General features: G+C 50.0%; 1 protein-coding gene across 2 annotated transcripts in view; it reads right to left on the minus strand.

The window, feature by feature from the left end:
- vezt (vezatin, adherens junctions transmembrane protein) overlaps positions 1-12,375 on the minus strand; it is an 18,142-nt gene extending 5,767 nt beyond the window's left edge. Inside the window, exons 1-9 of one of the 2 annotated variants that reach the window (XM_049009640.1) lie at positions 12,224-12,375; positions 10,411-10,548; positions 6,967-7,056; positions 6,037-6,215; positions 4,393-4,677; positions 2,224-2,361; positions 1,622-1,769; positions 563-897; positions 25-218 (exon numbers count right to left, since the gene is read on the minus strand). In XM_049009640.1, coding sequence (XP_048865597.1) covers positions 25-218; positions 563-897; positions 1,622-1,769; positions 2,224-2,361; positions 4,393-4,677; positions 6,037-6,215; positions 6,967-7,056; positions 10,411-10,548; positions 12,224-12,259 — 1,543 coding nt within the window. In that variant the 5' untranslated portion in view covers positions 12,260-12,375. Of the gene's footprint in view, positions 1-24; positions 219-562; positions 898-1,621; positions 1,770-2,223; positions 2,374-4,392; positions 4,678-6,036; positions 6,216-6,966; positions 7,057-10,410; positions 10,549-12,223 lie in introns of both variants that reach the window. The other variant, XM_049009639.1, reaches the window with a different exon arrangement.
- Between the last annotated feature and the right edge of the window lie 2,001 nt (positions 12,376-14,376).

Genomic DNA, 14,376 nt, shown 5'->3' on the forward strand with positions numbered 1-14,376 from the left:
TGGCTTCCCAGGCAGGCCCCTCACCTGGACAGTTGGTCGCACGGCACAGCATTCGCTCCACCTGTGCCACCGTCTCCTCCCAGCAGCTCGCGCTGGCCTGCATGTGGGGCTGCAGGAAACGCAGCCTGTCCTGAAGCTCCTGGTACCCCACCCGGGTCATCTCCATCGTCTCCCGGGAAACCATCAGTTTCTCCAGCTCGTCCTCCAGTATTATTACTCTAGAGGGTGTGGAGTGAAAGCAAAACTAAACATTGGCATTGTAAAAAAAAAAAAAAAGTCACCTGACAGCATTTCCATGGCACATACCAGAAATGTTCCAGAATCCTCGTCAGTCAAGTGACAATCTCTATGTTGTCACTCAGCTGTCTTTTCGGTAACTGGTTTGTTACATGTTGGACCTGTCTGTTTACCCCAACTCACATACTTAAAGTATGACAAGCTTCCCTGTGCTGGCTGGCAGACATGCAGGAACCCTAAGGGCCAGCCTGATAAAGGCCCCCCCCCCCCAAACTGTGTGTGTGTTCTATGCTCGGCAGAGGTCAATGGTCGGTAGGCTACGTACTCGTTGAGAAGGGCCTTGAGGTGGAGCTGCAGGCTCCGGACGGACGTGTGCAGGCTGTTAAGCTCACAGCACTTCTGGCGGGCGCGGCCAACCCGATCAGAGCTGTGCGCCTGCAGCTGCATCTCGAAGTAGCGGTGGAAGTCGTAGCTGCGCTGCAGGTCGCCCAGGCTGTGGGACAGCACCCCATGCAGTGGCTCCATCAGCCTATTGATGGCCCGGTATGCCAGCCCCCTGCTGGCACGCCCGGGTGGCTCTTCCTCCCGGCCAGGCGACAGAAGCAGCGCTAGGCGACGGAAGAACTCGGAGCTCTGGCTGACCCACAGCTGAAAGAGCACCTGCTGACCACAGGGGACAATCAGCACATCATAGGGAAAGTGTTGTCACAGCACGTGAAGCTAATCCCTCCTCACTGGACCCGCATCGTGTGTCCTAGCCTGAACCAGCCCAGCTGGACCCCTGTAACCACGATTTGACCCAGTTCTGACAGGCCCAGTGTCAGTAACCCCGAACACCAATGACTAGTCTCCAACTGCAGTCCAGGCAGCTGTCACATGACCTGGCAGGCAGCCCGCTATTTAACACAGCTTACGGAAGTGCCCTGGGTCATAAACACACATGGGACCATAGTGTCAGAATCTGAGTTAAATTCATGATGACAAGGAAAATAAAAGTAAGTGTCATTAAGGAAGCCGGTTCCATGGAAACACTGGGAACCAATATTAGAGTCAAGATGTATACAGGAAGTCTGGCAAGGCTGCAGCCAGTAAACAGAATTTACTCTCATCTGTGTGAAACCCTCACACAGATAATGTTGATATGAACTCTAAATCTCACTGCAAAGACCATCTCTGCTTATACCCCATGCTGTCTGCCATTCTTGAGAAATTAATGTTTCTAGAGCCCACGAGATGGGAGAGTAACTGCAAAAGAACATCAGGGACTGAAGGCCCAGCAGAAGAGGAGAGAGGGATGAACAGAAGGAGGAAGGAAATGAGGAAGTAGGAGGAAAATGAACTGAGGCAAGATGTCAGCGGGGAGGTGAGGTCAGGGGTCGCTCACCTTGAGGGCGGGGAGGCTGTAGTCATCAGTCAGCTCCTGCGCCTGTTCGTCAGACAGAGGCTCCTCCCCCAGGCCTAGGCCCAGCTCCCTCAGCGGCACCGTAGAAATGTAGTTTGTCACATTGTCGATCTCCAGGGTCAAGGGATACGTAGCAGACTGGGTTAAGGAAAGCGGACCTTGGTGTGGGACCCCGAAGCCACTGATTATGAGCCAGGAAGTGCGAGACGGGCTCACAAGCCACTACGTCCCACATGCCATTTGTTTCCCTGGATTCTGAACAACTGAGTCACTTGGAGAAGAAGTCAGACAGAGAGCTTGAGAGAGAGATGACACACATCCAGGCTGTGACACAGTATGCATTAAGCATAACTGCACAGTGCCACTCTAACATAATCGCTCTGGCGAGGAGCGGAGCCGTCCCTCTTGCCAACGTCTACATGGACATGGCGGCTCCATGACACGCTGCCATAGTAGTTATACCTTTATTAGAACTGAGAGTCTTTCTAGAGCTTGGGCTCAGTCCAGCTGAGCTGACCTGGTTTTCCTGCCTGTGTTGCCATGCTGTCCAGTGAAGGGGGGGCAGGGGGACTGCAGAAGGATATGATTTGAGCATGTGGCAGGTGGCCAGGCGGGCAGCGCGGAAGGCGGCTCTCAAGGCTTTGTAGAAGGCCTTCCTCAGGCCCAGCAGCTGCTGGCCGCGGGGCTGCCCGGCCTTCTTAAAGGGACAGGCCGCACTGACCCTGTCGAGCAAACTTGGAAGAGTGAAACGTGATACAGACTGTGCAGACATCCCACGGTGGCTCTGTCGCAACACACAGCAGCGTGCTTCCCCAGCGGAGGGTGCGTGCGGTGCGGGACTAAGACACACCAATGCTGAGCGGGAGGCACACGAGACACCACCAATGGCCTTCGCTGTCCTGCTCATGCAGCTGTACCTCACGCGCACAGGCATGCAGGCAGGCAGACAGACGGACACACTTAACTATCAGTCAGAGCTGGTAACATAAACAGAGATGGGGATGGTACACAGGACATGATGTCATAGGTGGAAGGAAGAAGACGTGATATCAGGAAGCTGGAGGGACAGAAGGTCAAGGGAATGTAAACATGTCTGGAGGAGTACATGGAACACGCACTCATTAATTTGACACTACATTTCCCAGAATACCCTTGCAAAATGCACATATTATAAGTAGAGCTCCTGTACATTATCACAGATGACTGTTCCATATAACTCTGACAAAACTATTCTAGTTACTGTATATCTATGGCTAATGGGCAGGGGATTCCAGTTTGTAGCTTCATGTGAAGAGTCATGTCCAGTCAAAAGGGATCAAGCCCTTCAAGACTCCTCCTGCATGGAACCAAACTGCCCCCCTCCTCCACAGAACCAGTCCCGCTTAATCCTGATGCAGTGAGAAACAGAGAATTATCCAAGAACATACTAGGTATGCGGGGAGACTGGTACAGGCCAAAAGGGATGGGGCATTATGGGAGAATCCTACAGGAGGTTGCAAGGTGTGGATGGCTTTATGGGGACTGTGATCATAGTGAAATATATGACAAAGAGAAAGGGACAGCGCATGCCCTGGACACAGCAGTCGTAATAGGGACAAGTGGAAGGCACCAGTGAGACAGGGACACAGAGACAGGCCTGGTGCGACAGGGAGGGACAATGGGAGAGAGCAGATGTGATAGAAACACAGGGACCAGAAAGACAGGGACAGCGCAGATGTAACACAGACAGAGGAAAACAGTGGGTGTGACGGGGACAGAGCGGGTGTGACAGGGACAGAGCGGGTGTGACAGGGACAGAGCGGGTGTGACAGGGACAGAGGGACAAAGCGGGTGTGACGGGGACAGCGGGCGTGACAGGGACAGAGCAGGCGTGATAGGGACAGAGGGAAAAGCTGGTGTGACGGGGACAGCGGGTGTGACAGGGACAGCGGGTGTGACAGGGACAGAGCGGGTGTGACAGGGACAGAGCGGGTGTGACAGGGACAGAGGGACAAAGCGGGTGTGACGGGGACAGCGGGCGTGACAGGGACAGAGCAGGCGTGACAGGGACAGAGGGAAAAGCTGGTGTGACGGGGACAGCGGGTGTGACAGGGACAAAGCGGGTGTGACAGTGACAGAGCGGGTGTGACAGTGACAGAGGGACAAAGCGGGTGTGACGGGGACAGCGGGTGTGACAGTGACAGAGGGACAAAGCGGGTGTGACGGGGACAGCGGGTGTGACAGGGACAGAGCGGGTGTGACAGGGACAGAGGGACAAAGCAGGTATGACAGGGACAGAGCAGGTGTGACAGGGACAGAGGGATAAAGCAGGTGTGACAGGGACAGAGCGGGTGTGACAGGGACAGAGGGACAGAGCAGTGTGACAGGGACAGAGCAGGTGTGACAGGGACAGAGCAGGTGGGACAGAGGGACAAAGCAGGTGGGACAGAGGGACAAAGCAGGTGTGACAGGGACAGAGCGGGTGTGACAGGGACAGAGCGGGTGAGACAGGGACAGAGGGACAAAGCTGGTGTGTCGGGGACAGAGCGGGTGTGACAGGGGACAGAGGGACAAAGAGCGTGTGTCGGGGACAGAGCGGGTGTGACAGGGACAGAGGGACAAAGAGCGTGTGATGGGGACAGAGCGAGTGTGACGGGGACAGAGGGACAAAGAGCGTGTGACGGGGACAGAGCGGGTGTGACAGGGACAGAGGGACAAAGCGGGTGTGATGGGGACACAGGGACCACGGGACAGGACAGGCAGTGGACACTTACAGCGTGAATCCGCGGGAAATGACCTCCGTCTCCTGGATGAGCCGCAGCGACTTGCGTGCCAGGCTGGTCAGGGTGCGGCTGCTGATGGCCAGCTGTTCCAACTTCTCCTGCTGGAGACACATGGTCTTCTGCAGACATGTTGCTCGCCACAGGCTCCGCCCCCGCAGCACGGCCAGGGCCCCCAGGAGCATCAGCAGGGACAGCGATGCCGCCAGGCCCGGCCCGTTCTCCAGCACCAGTAGGCCCATCAGCACGGCTGCGAAGCCCACAAGCACGGACACGTCCCTGGGCAGAGACAAGTCCACACATGAGCTCCCTGCACAGCCCCGTCGTCTGGACAACAATGCCGGCAATTATCCAAGATCACAACACATATCAATCACTGGACAGGAGTTTAAAAAGCCACAGTTTGTTTTCGAAACACCTCAGATCACTGGGGCCAAACTGCCAGGCAACTCAAAGTGTAATACCCTTCACAAGGAACCGAGCAAGAGAAACAGAAAATCCCCAGCTGCTAAATGGATGAGAAGCGACTTTGGGAAGGCGTGCACAAATGCAGATGGGTGCCTGACACAAAACATTTGGGGTAAAGGAGAGAATGAGTCAGAAAACAGAACAGAAAAATCCACCCACCCATCTCTCAAATGCCTATGCAGTGCAGGGTCTCAGGGCAGGGGTGGGGAATCTGTTCTATGGGACCGCCGGTGTGGGGGCGGGTTTTTGGGGTGACCTCTCAATCAGCCAATAATAAAACAGTGGTTCTCAACTCCAGTCCCAGGGACCTGCTGTTATTGGCTGACTGATAGGCCATCCCAAAAACTGCACCCACAACGGCCCTCCGTGGATCAGGTTCCCCATCCAAGATCTAGAGCCTACAGTGGATATAAAAAGCATACACATGCCTGTTAACATGCCAGGCTTTGATTTTTTTAAATATCTATTTAATAACAATGCTAGCCCTACAAATATAGGACAGAGAGACAAAAAAGGCAAGAGAAGAGGTAGTAAAAAGACGAAGAAAAGAAGTGTTTTTAAAAGAAAAAGGAGATTAACCTCAAAGATGGGCTACTCATTAACTGGTGCAAGGTAGGAAGGTGACACCACAGGAAAGACGTGTGTGTGTGGGCGCATCTGCGTGTATACATCGTATTGTGAGGACATTGATAAAAACCTGTTATTTTGACCTTGTGGGGACATTTTCTCCATCTCCACATGGATAACCTTTATTTCATGAAATTCTGTGAATGCAATAAAAACTGAGAAAGTCAGTTTGGTTACTTATGATTAAGGTTAGGGTTGGGTAGGGGTTCGGGCTGTCATTGCTGGGATTAGAGTTATGCCAACAGAAATTAATGCGTATCCCCATAAAGATATGATTATGGGGACTGCGTGTGTGTCTGTGTGTTTCCGATCGGAGTCTGACAGACAGGAGAAATCCAAAAGTACTGCAGTTACCGGCCAGGCAGTGGCTATAAAGGTCTGGCTTTCACACGTTTTGATTCCCAGGAGTGTACAACTATGTATATGAGCACGGTGTTAACTCTAAGGGAGGAAGACGACAAGATAAAAGGATGGAGAAAAGGACATTGAACAAGACAAAGGAAGGGACAGAGAGGTAGACAGTAGATGTTTTCTGAGCCGTACCAGAGGGAAGGTGTGGCAAGGAAACGTGGGGTGACAGTATGAGGACGGCTGGGGGAGGAGGATGACGAGCCTGTGGAAAGGATGCTGGGGTCCAGCAGCTCGATGAGCTCCACATCCTCCTGGAGGAGCACGTCCTGTTCCAGAATGGTGCGCAGCGAGTACTGCTGAAAAGCCACGTCCTGGAGAGGAGGATGATAGTCAGCGAGCAGGTGGACATGTTTGTACAGACACACACTCAAGAACACTTGCTCACTGATCACCACAGAGACAGAAAGATGCTCACCAAACACCACGCTGAGACAAGTTCACCGAGCACTACAGAGACAGACACACACTCACCCATTACCAGAGAGAGAGAGACGCGCTCACGCTCACCGCACAGAGAGACACGCTCACCGCACAGAGAGACACGATCACCGCACAGAGAGACACGATCACCGCACAGAGAGACACGATCACCACACAGAGAAACCCTTCCTCACCGATCACCACACAGAAATAGAGAGACAGACTCCAATAAACAGTGAGAAAGAGAAAGAAAGAGATGCTCATCGATCACAGCACAGGGAGACACCTGCACTGACCACCACACACAAACACACACATACACGGACCATCACACACATTTTGTCTTTCACTGCATGTTTCCATATGTGCTGCTCAGATACAGCAAACCCATTCCTGCCATTAGGATGAAACATGACAGCTGTAGCAGTAACTATAGCTTAGACTTATAATCCCCCTTTCCCCAGGAACTGACTTTGCTTTTATCCATTAATAAGAAAAAGATGCTCAAAATGAGCCATTTCCTAATCTTACACTAACTTGCTGAAATGATATAATTCCGTGTGATGACAACACAGAAACATGCCAGATTTGAGCGCGCCTGCTCATTGGCTGTTGGCCCGCCATATCCGTGACGACCCTTACCAGCTGCTGCTCCAGACTGTCAGACATGACACCTTGGTGGAAGGGGTTCAGCTTCCTCACAGCATCAGCCAGTCTCCAGAAAAGGCTTTCCTGAAAGTCGGGAGCAGGGAGTGGGGGGAGAAACCCAGAGGGTAATGATCTTCAGAGCTCTTCCAAATCCCTGCAAAGGTCAGGAGACGTTAAGCAACCAGTGGCAGGACCGCCTCCTCAGGAAATAAGCTGTCTGGGAGTTCTCTGTGTCACCACACCCACAAAATCCTAAGTCAGCCTGCTAAACCTCCAGCAGACCCCCGTAACCCAAACACCGCCCCGTCAACCCCCGCAGCGGCCAGGCATGCACCTACTTCACCAGGTCACAAACGAAGGCTTCATCCGCTCGACATCGCCCGTGGCCTTCAGACACCGTCAAACCACCAGAGCACAGTGTTACCCGCAGCGTTACCATGGCCACAGGGGCCACACATACGGGCCTTTCCCGGGGTTCCGTGTTCCTGGCCGGCACTCCGTCTCCACACAGTGCGGGTTTAGGATTCCACCGGGGGCCCCGGTGCACCGCCGTGGGGAACAGCCGCTTTCAGGAGCCAACAAAGGGCCTCTTTTCATCTCCTTCTCCTTCCATTTACTCTCTCACTTCGTGCCCCCCCCCCCCAAACAAAAGCCCCCCCCAGACTTTCCACAGTCCACACGCATACACACACACACACCTTCACAAAGCCCTTAACTTGGCAGGCTGTGAGTCTACACATAACCTCATACCGGCGCACACACATAAGCAGCCTGCTGTCTGGCAGACTCTAACGGGTCACTGAATCTCAAACATACAAACAGACTCTCACCAACTGATTTTCTGAGTTTCCACAGCTGAAGGTAAGTAGATTTTAAGGATAATGTATTTATGTTTGTATGCACACAACTGACAGCTTGACTGATACCACTGTGGACTAGGCAGTTCATCTGATTGGTCTGTCAGCCAATCACACTGTCCTGGATGTGAGGACACAAAGTTATTGATTATCAATTCCAGCCTGATATAGGAGCAGAGATGCATATTGACTAAAAGCAGAAAAAGCACTTTAATATTTAATACATTTCATCCTTAAAGTCTGCAGGGTGATGTATCAGCCTGGAAGCCACATTCTGACTCATTAAACAGTCAGGGCCCATATAGGAGAGAAGGTCTTGTAACTCAGACGTGTGCGACTCCAATGCATGCCAACCAGGAGGACATAAGCCTGTCCACAGTGAAGGGTTCAAGTTGTGTGCCTACCGGCACAGTTAATCTTTCACATACTTTAGGGATCACTCTGTGTGTGGGATGACTTACAGCGCTGGGGGTGTGAGGACTGGGGTGTGTGTGTGTGTCTGTGAAAGCACACAGTTGGGTGGGTGGGGAGTGGTGTGGAAACAGACTTCTTGAGAAAGACCAGTGGGGGGGGGGGGGGGGATTTTTTTTGGCAGCGATGACAATATGGGGCGATGCTCAGACAAACGGCTTGAAGGCTCTGGAGTGAGGAGTGTCTAGATGTGAAACCCAACTATCTGCTGAGCTGTGAATAAGACTCACACACATATGCACACAAACGATGTCACACCAAGCAGAATACATCCCAAACAGCCAGTCAGCGTGCGATTCTCACGTTTATCTTGTCATTAGGACAGAATGGTTCTGGTACCAACGCGAGGACAGATCCGGTTTCATAAACTAGAACTGAATACAGCCACAACCCAGACGATAAATGCCTCAGTGATCTTAGATCAGATTTATGGCTGTGGCAGTATTCTTTCAACCTATTTTATTATATCTTATCTCGTCCTTTTCTTATACTTTATCTATGCATATGTGTAACTAACGGATTTCCCAGTCGGTCATCAATAAAGTACATCCATCCATCCATCCATCCATCCAGCTTGATCTGAACATTGCTCTGTTTCCCTAACTCAGGGGTAGGGAACCTAATCCACTGTAGGTGCGGGTTTTTGGGATGATCTCTCATTCAGCAAATAATGAAGCAGTAGTTCTCAAACCCAGTCCTGGGGGCCCTCTATGATTGGCTGACTGAGAGGCCATCCCAGTAACCCACACCAGCTCTCCATGAACCAGGTTCCCCACCCCTGCCATAACTGATTGCCAGTGGACCTTCATAAACAGCATTGATCGGTTGTGTCAGCGTGAATGGCTGAGCAGATGTGTCCTAATGGATATTGCTGGTAATGTGACGCTGGCAAAGGCCAAAGAATCTGATTCAAACCCCCCCCTCCCCATACAGCCCACCTGAAGCAGATTTGTGGGAAAAGAACAGATCCCCCCCCAACCCTGCTGCCAGGCAAAGGGACAGCCAGTTCCACCAGCTGTCGATCTAACCCTGAGGCCTGTGTGTGGGTGGGTGGGTTAAGATCTCCCATTTCAGCAGGAATTTATCCCAACACACACAGGTGGATACAAAAAAAAAAAGCACACACACCCCGTTTCACCACTTCCTGGAAAAGGATTCGGATTCTGCAAGGCAGCACTAAACAATCCGGGCCATGGAATAACCTTCTTCTGAACACAGGCCTCAGGCGGCCCTGCTGGCTCACGGGTGCTAACCAGCAGCATGCGGCAGGTGCCTCCATGTGCTCCATCTTGCCCTCCATCTCGCCCTCCGCCGCTCCCACGCCATTCTCTGCCTCATTGCCAGTTTGCGGCACCACGAAGCCGCACCCCCCCCATCGGGGCTGGTGTCCGACCACTCAACTTAATCAGAGTCACCTGGTGCCTGTGAACTTTGTAGCCGAACCCCCCCCCCCCCGATTCACTATAAGAAACAGGTAACCCATGCTGCCATCTCACTCTGTCCCTCTCTCACACACACCGCTACATACACACAAACACACACACAGATACACCGTGAGTACAAATGTGTGCTGCATAATGAACATCCCCCCGCCCAGGGCTTGGTTTAGACCCGGTGAGCAGGTGACAGGGAGGTCTCCATATGGTGGCACTCAGCACCAATGCTGATTATCATCGCCTCTCTACCCACTCACCTCATCAGCACTCTGTGTCCACCAGCAACATGCAGTGCACCTCGCAATCCACGCTTTATAACATAACCCAATTCCTGCAGCTGCACGCTGGCCTTCTCAAAATAAAATAATAATGTATCTGCCTCCCCCTCCCCCAATCCTACCCACATCAGAAGCCATGTACGAAACGTCACAAATAGGTCACACCAGGAGATGACTGCAACGGCCTGGCGAGGAAGAGAGGGGGAGAGAGGACAGGAGACTGGATGGGGGGGGGAGAGGGAGGGAGAGAGTGAGAGACAGGGGAAAAGGAGGGTGGGGGTGAGTGAGTAAGTCAGGCCTCACAGAGTTTTTTGGACAGGAAAGCGGTGACAGGATTTAGGAGGACTGGAGAGGAAACAGCAGGGGGCGAGAGTCAGGGGCAGCGGGGGCACTCACTCTGGGTGAGGGGGGGGCATCCTGCTGGGGGTGCCCCTCCTCCCCTTCGGGGCACCGCTCTTCCTCCTGTGAAAGCGACGGACATGCTTCGAAGTCTGTGTGGCCTAGATCCTGCAAGTACTGGAACAACGGAGAATTCTGGGGGAAGGTGGGGATACAGAGAGAGAGAGAGAGAGAGAGAGAGTGCGAGTCCTTAATTTAACACATATCTCCAAAATGTGCTGCCCTGTCAGAGCTTACATTCAACACACAGACAACTGGAAGGGGGAACAAAAAAGAATTCAACATGCAATACAAAATATTTCTATTGATTCAGGACAGACACAAAACACTCACAACCCTCACCATATACAATCCATCCCAGGCATTAAAAAAACGTGCTTAACATAAGAGTGAACAGCTCTGAATAGCTAAACACTCCCAATTCAGAAATGGACTCAAGCCTTCGGAATACAGAGTATCCTCTGTAAGGAATCCAGCCCAGATTGCAGTTCCCCATGGATTTCTACAGCTACAAAGTCTTAAGCTTTATTTTTGCAGCTTGTGAAACCCACATTTAAGTTTGGGCGCAAAAGAAAAGTTGAACTGAACTTGAGATCATAACAAAACATACTATCATCAAAATGCTTTATTTGAGTTCATGCATCCTGACACTGTCAACAGAGTCAGGACTGTCAAAAGCATCAAGATCATGAAATGATTCAAGACAGCTCAGTTGTAGTCACAAGATTACACAGATTGTACAGATGAATGGTGCAGTGTAACTAGGGACCCGCATGCCAGTAGGAACGGGGCTGTCAGCGTAACACACCAATCCATGTACTATCAACTTCTCTTCGAATGTAACGTGGGTCCCAAGAATCATCAGTTCTCAGAGCAGAAACTACTTTTTATTTCAAATCCATATTTTTTCCCACAGATAAAACATCCTTTCTATTATGATCCTTTAAAGAATGACTCAAAATGGCAGCATAAAAACGTAAAATATTAGCTCCTGCAACTAACATATATTTAAGTGGAAGGATGCTTCAAACCACAACAAAGCAAAACACATCACTGCTTCCGTTTTATCGAACAACAAAACCAAAATAGCAGGCAAATGAACGTGATCAGAATACCTACTAATATGTCCTATAAAATGGTACAGATTAGATAACTCGGACTTTCTAAAATTAATACTATTATCCTGCAGTGAACAACACAAACTAAAGCTACTGAGGGAGGGTTTCATCCTCTCATGCAGCAAGAATGCAATGCTCTATTTTACTCCGTAAAAAAAAACACAGAAACACTGACCCATTTTCAGCCTAACGGAGTTCATTTGAATGCGAGGCGCACGGTTTGTGCACGGTTTAGGGCTGGTGGAGATGCTAAGCAGCCGACCTACCGGCCGGTTCACTGTCACACATTACTCCTGCTCATTGTCTGTCTCCGCTCAATAACAAGCTAGTGACCCGCCCGCAGCGGCGGATTAGGCGACATGCATAGATGCATAACTGCAATTCAGAAATCAGCGCTAAGAAAACGCAAGTTTACATATAATTGCACAGTCAGTCAGCAAGCGACCAATCTGACTGTCAGATTACCATGCGTGGTAGCTATGAAGTAACAGAGACTGAATGGGCAGCGGCGGCTAGCCGGCTATCACATCCAGCAAGACTACCACGATGCAATGACAGCCCCGAGTCGCCCCTCTCCGCCAGGCCAAAACGCACGACTGTTTTCGCGCGGGTGTCTGCCCCGCGACCTGCACAAAACGCGCACGGCGCCTTCACGTAAACCGCGATTGCCAAACACAAAACGCCTCACGAACCTCGAACACCACTTCTTCATCAAACTCCTCAGTCATCGCTCCTCGCCATGGGCATCCCGACCCAAAGGGATTGTGGGATTGTAGTCCGAGAATGCCGAAGGGGAACCGCAAAAAGTCATGTAAGCTCAGACTGCGGAAAGCGTCGACGCTGTGAAACACGGTTTCCCATCATGCAGAGGGAAGCTCTTTTTGGTTACGTGATTAGCGTGGGTGCCCCTAGTGGACATTCTTTGCAATTAAGACTCAATTAATAGCTAGTCAAAGGAGTCCCGTGCTGTGAATCCGAGCGGGCTGAGATGAGTGGCAAAGTAAAACACGGAAAACTGGCTAAACCCATTTAATTCTCAGAAAAAAACAATATTATTATTCAGAAAGTCGTATGGAGTGTTTTGGACGATTGGCTATTTTATGGATGTGGAACTGACAATGCGTTCTGGAAAAGAAAACCCAAGAATTTACAAGGCAGCGAGTTCACCCAGCGAGTTATTCATGGAGTGAGAAGTTCTGGGAATCATGAGCACAGGTTTGTTTCACAAACTGCTTTAATCTATTTAAAAAGTTGCGATTTTTGGACTGGGAAAAAAGAGTTTAAAAGTTACATTCGAATTACGATCGATTTCCTCGGCGATGCTTCCAGTTTAACAACTAACTCAAGTAATGGGTGCACGGCATTGTTAGCTCGGAGGCTAAAAAGCTTTGTATTGCTTTGATAGTTGGGAAACAAGACTACCTTTTCTTTATTCGCATTAAGTCTTATTTATTATGTGTCCATTTTTTGACATTTCAAGCAACTCACCTCCCTCGCTGTCACACTCCCAACTTTTATCTGTAATACCCGTGCATGTGATTTTAATGGACGGAAATAGTCAGTTCCATCTAAATGTAAGTAGCCTATGCTAAGCAGTTGAAACTGCCCGGTTTCAGATACAAATGCGTTTTGAGCGTTTTTTAAAGATTTATCCCGTTGTGGGGCTTTGTCTCTCAAACGCTGTGATTTGCGTGGGTTCAAAAGGAAATGTGTGCCTGCGGGTTGGTATTTCTTTAACTCTTAATTGTCGCCTATTTGCATATGTAACATAGTGTCGGTAAAGTAAATAATGTCATTTAAGTGATCTTACCAGTGTTTCTCCGGATTTCGTCGCGATGTTTCCTAGTCAGTCGCTATTCACTGCGTTTATAATGTAATTTCTTATTCCCCCCTCTTGATGGCAATTAAGTATTTTGCAAAACCTGATATTTGTGTTTTAAGAACAGAAAACTTCAAATAGAAGCGTAGAAGACTAGGAAACGCGTCTAATAAAGGTGCTTTTGTCTGCGTCGTTTAATCAAACACGTAAGATGACTGCGCAGTGTTTATTTTAATATTTTGTAAGCGTTTGGTAATTAGTAATGCAGAGATTTAATAGCACATCCGCTGGATGAGCCGAGTCTGCCTGAACAGGCGTAACATTAAGCCCCATGACGGCGTACAGGACACCGCACCTCCATCGCCCCTGTCGTCCTTATTCCGGTCCCTCAAAGCTGTCATGGATGCATCAAATTAATGTGTTTGAGCTGTACGTTTTGGAGGGTGATCAAAGCCCATGCGGTCATCAATTAATCTATTTCATGTGATGCAAGCTAGGCTATCTCTGTACAGTCATTGAGTTTGGTTAGCATTTTGCAAACAGTAAACTGCGTAGATCATAATTAGAAAGAGTAAGATGGTACTTATGTATTACAGGTTCTTATAAAGCTAGTTTGGCTGTGACCAGCAACTTTATGGCCGTGGGGGAAAATATAAGCAATTGAATTTTTTTCTACTAAAGGATGTAAATTCAAAAGAAGCTGTAACTGAATGTCGGGGTTTCCAAAATACACATACATAAAATACAGTAAATTAGATAAATATAAAGCATATTCAAGAAAGTAATTATTAACCTAAAGGAATTCGTGAGTGGGAGCCAAAATCATGAGTGGTGTGAAACATGTGAAGTAAATACAGAGGTGTCCACAGTTTCCACACACCCTGTTTTATCCGCCTTGCCAAATGCAGCCCTCCGCTGTGGGATTAATAAATCATCAGAGAATAAACACCGGCGACTGTGAGCTGGCGGCTCTGAAACCTCGCACCTTCTGCCGAGTCCGGACGGTCGATCGCCCGGAGCCGTACG

Source organism: Brienomyrus brachyistius, chromosome 3 (genome assembly GCF_023856365.1).
Source record: "Brienomyrus brachyistius isolate T26 chromosome 3, BBRACH_0.4, whole genome shotgun sequence".
Lineage (NCBI taxonomy): Eukaryota > Metazoa > Chordata > Actinopteri > Osteoglossiformes > Mormyridae > Brienomyrus > Brienomyrus brachyistius.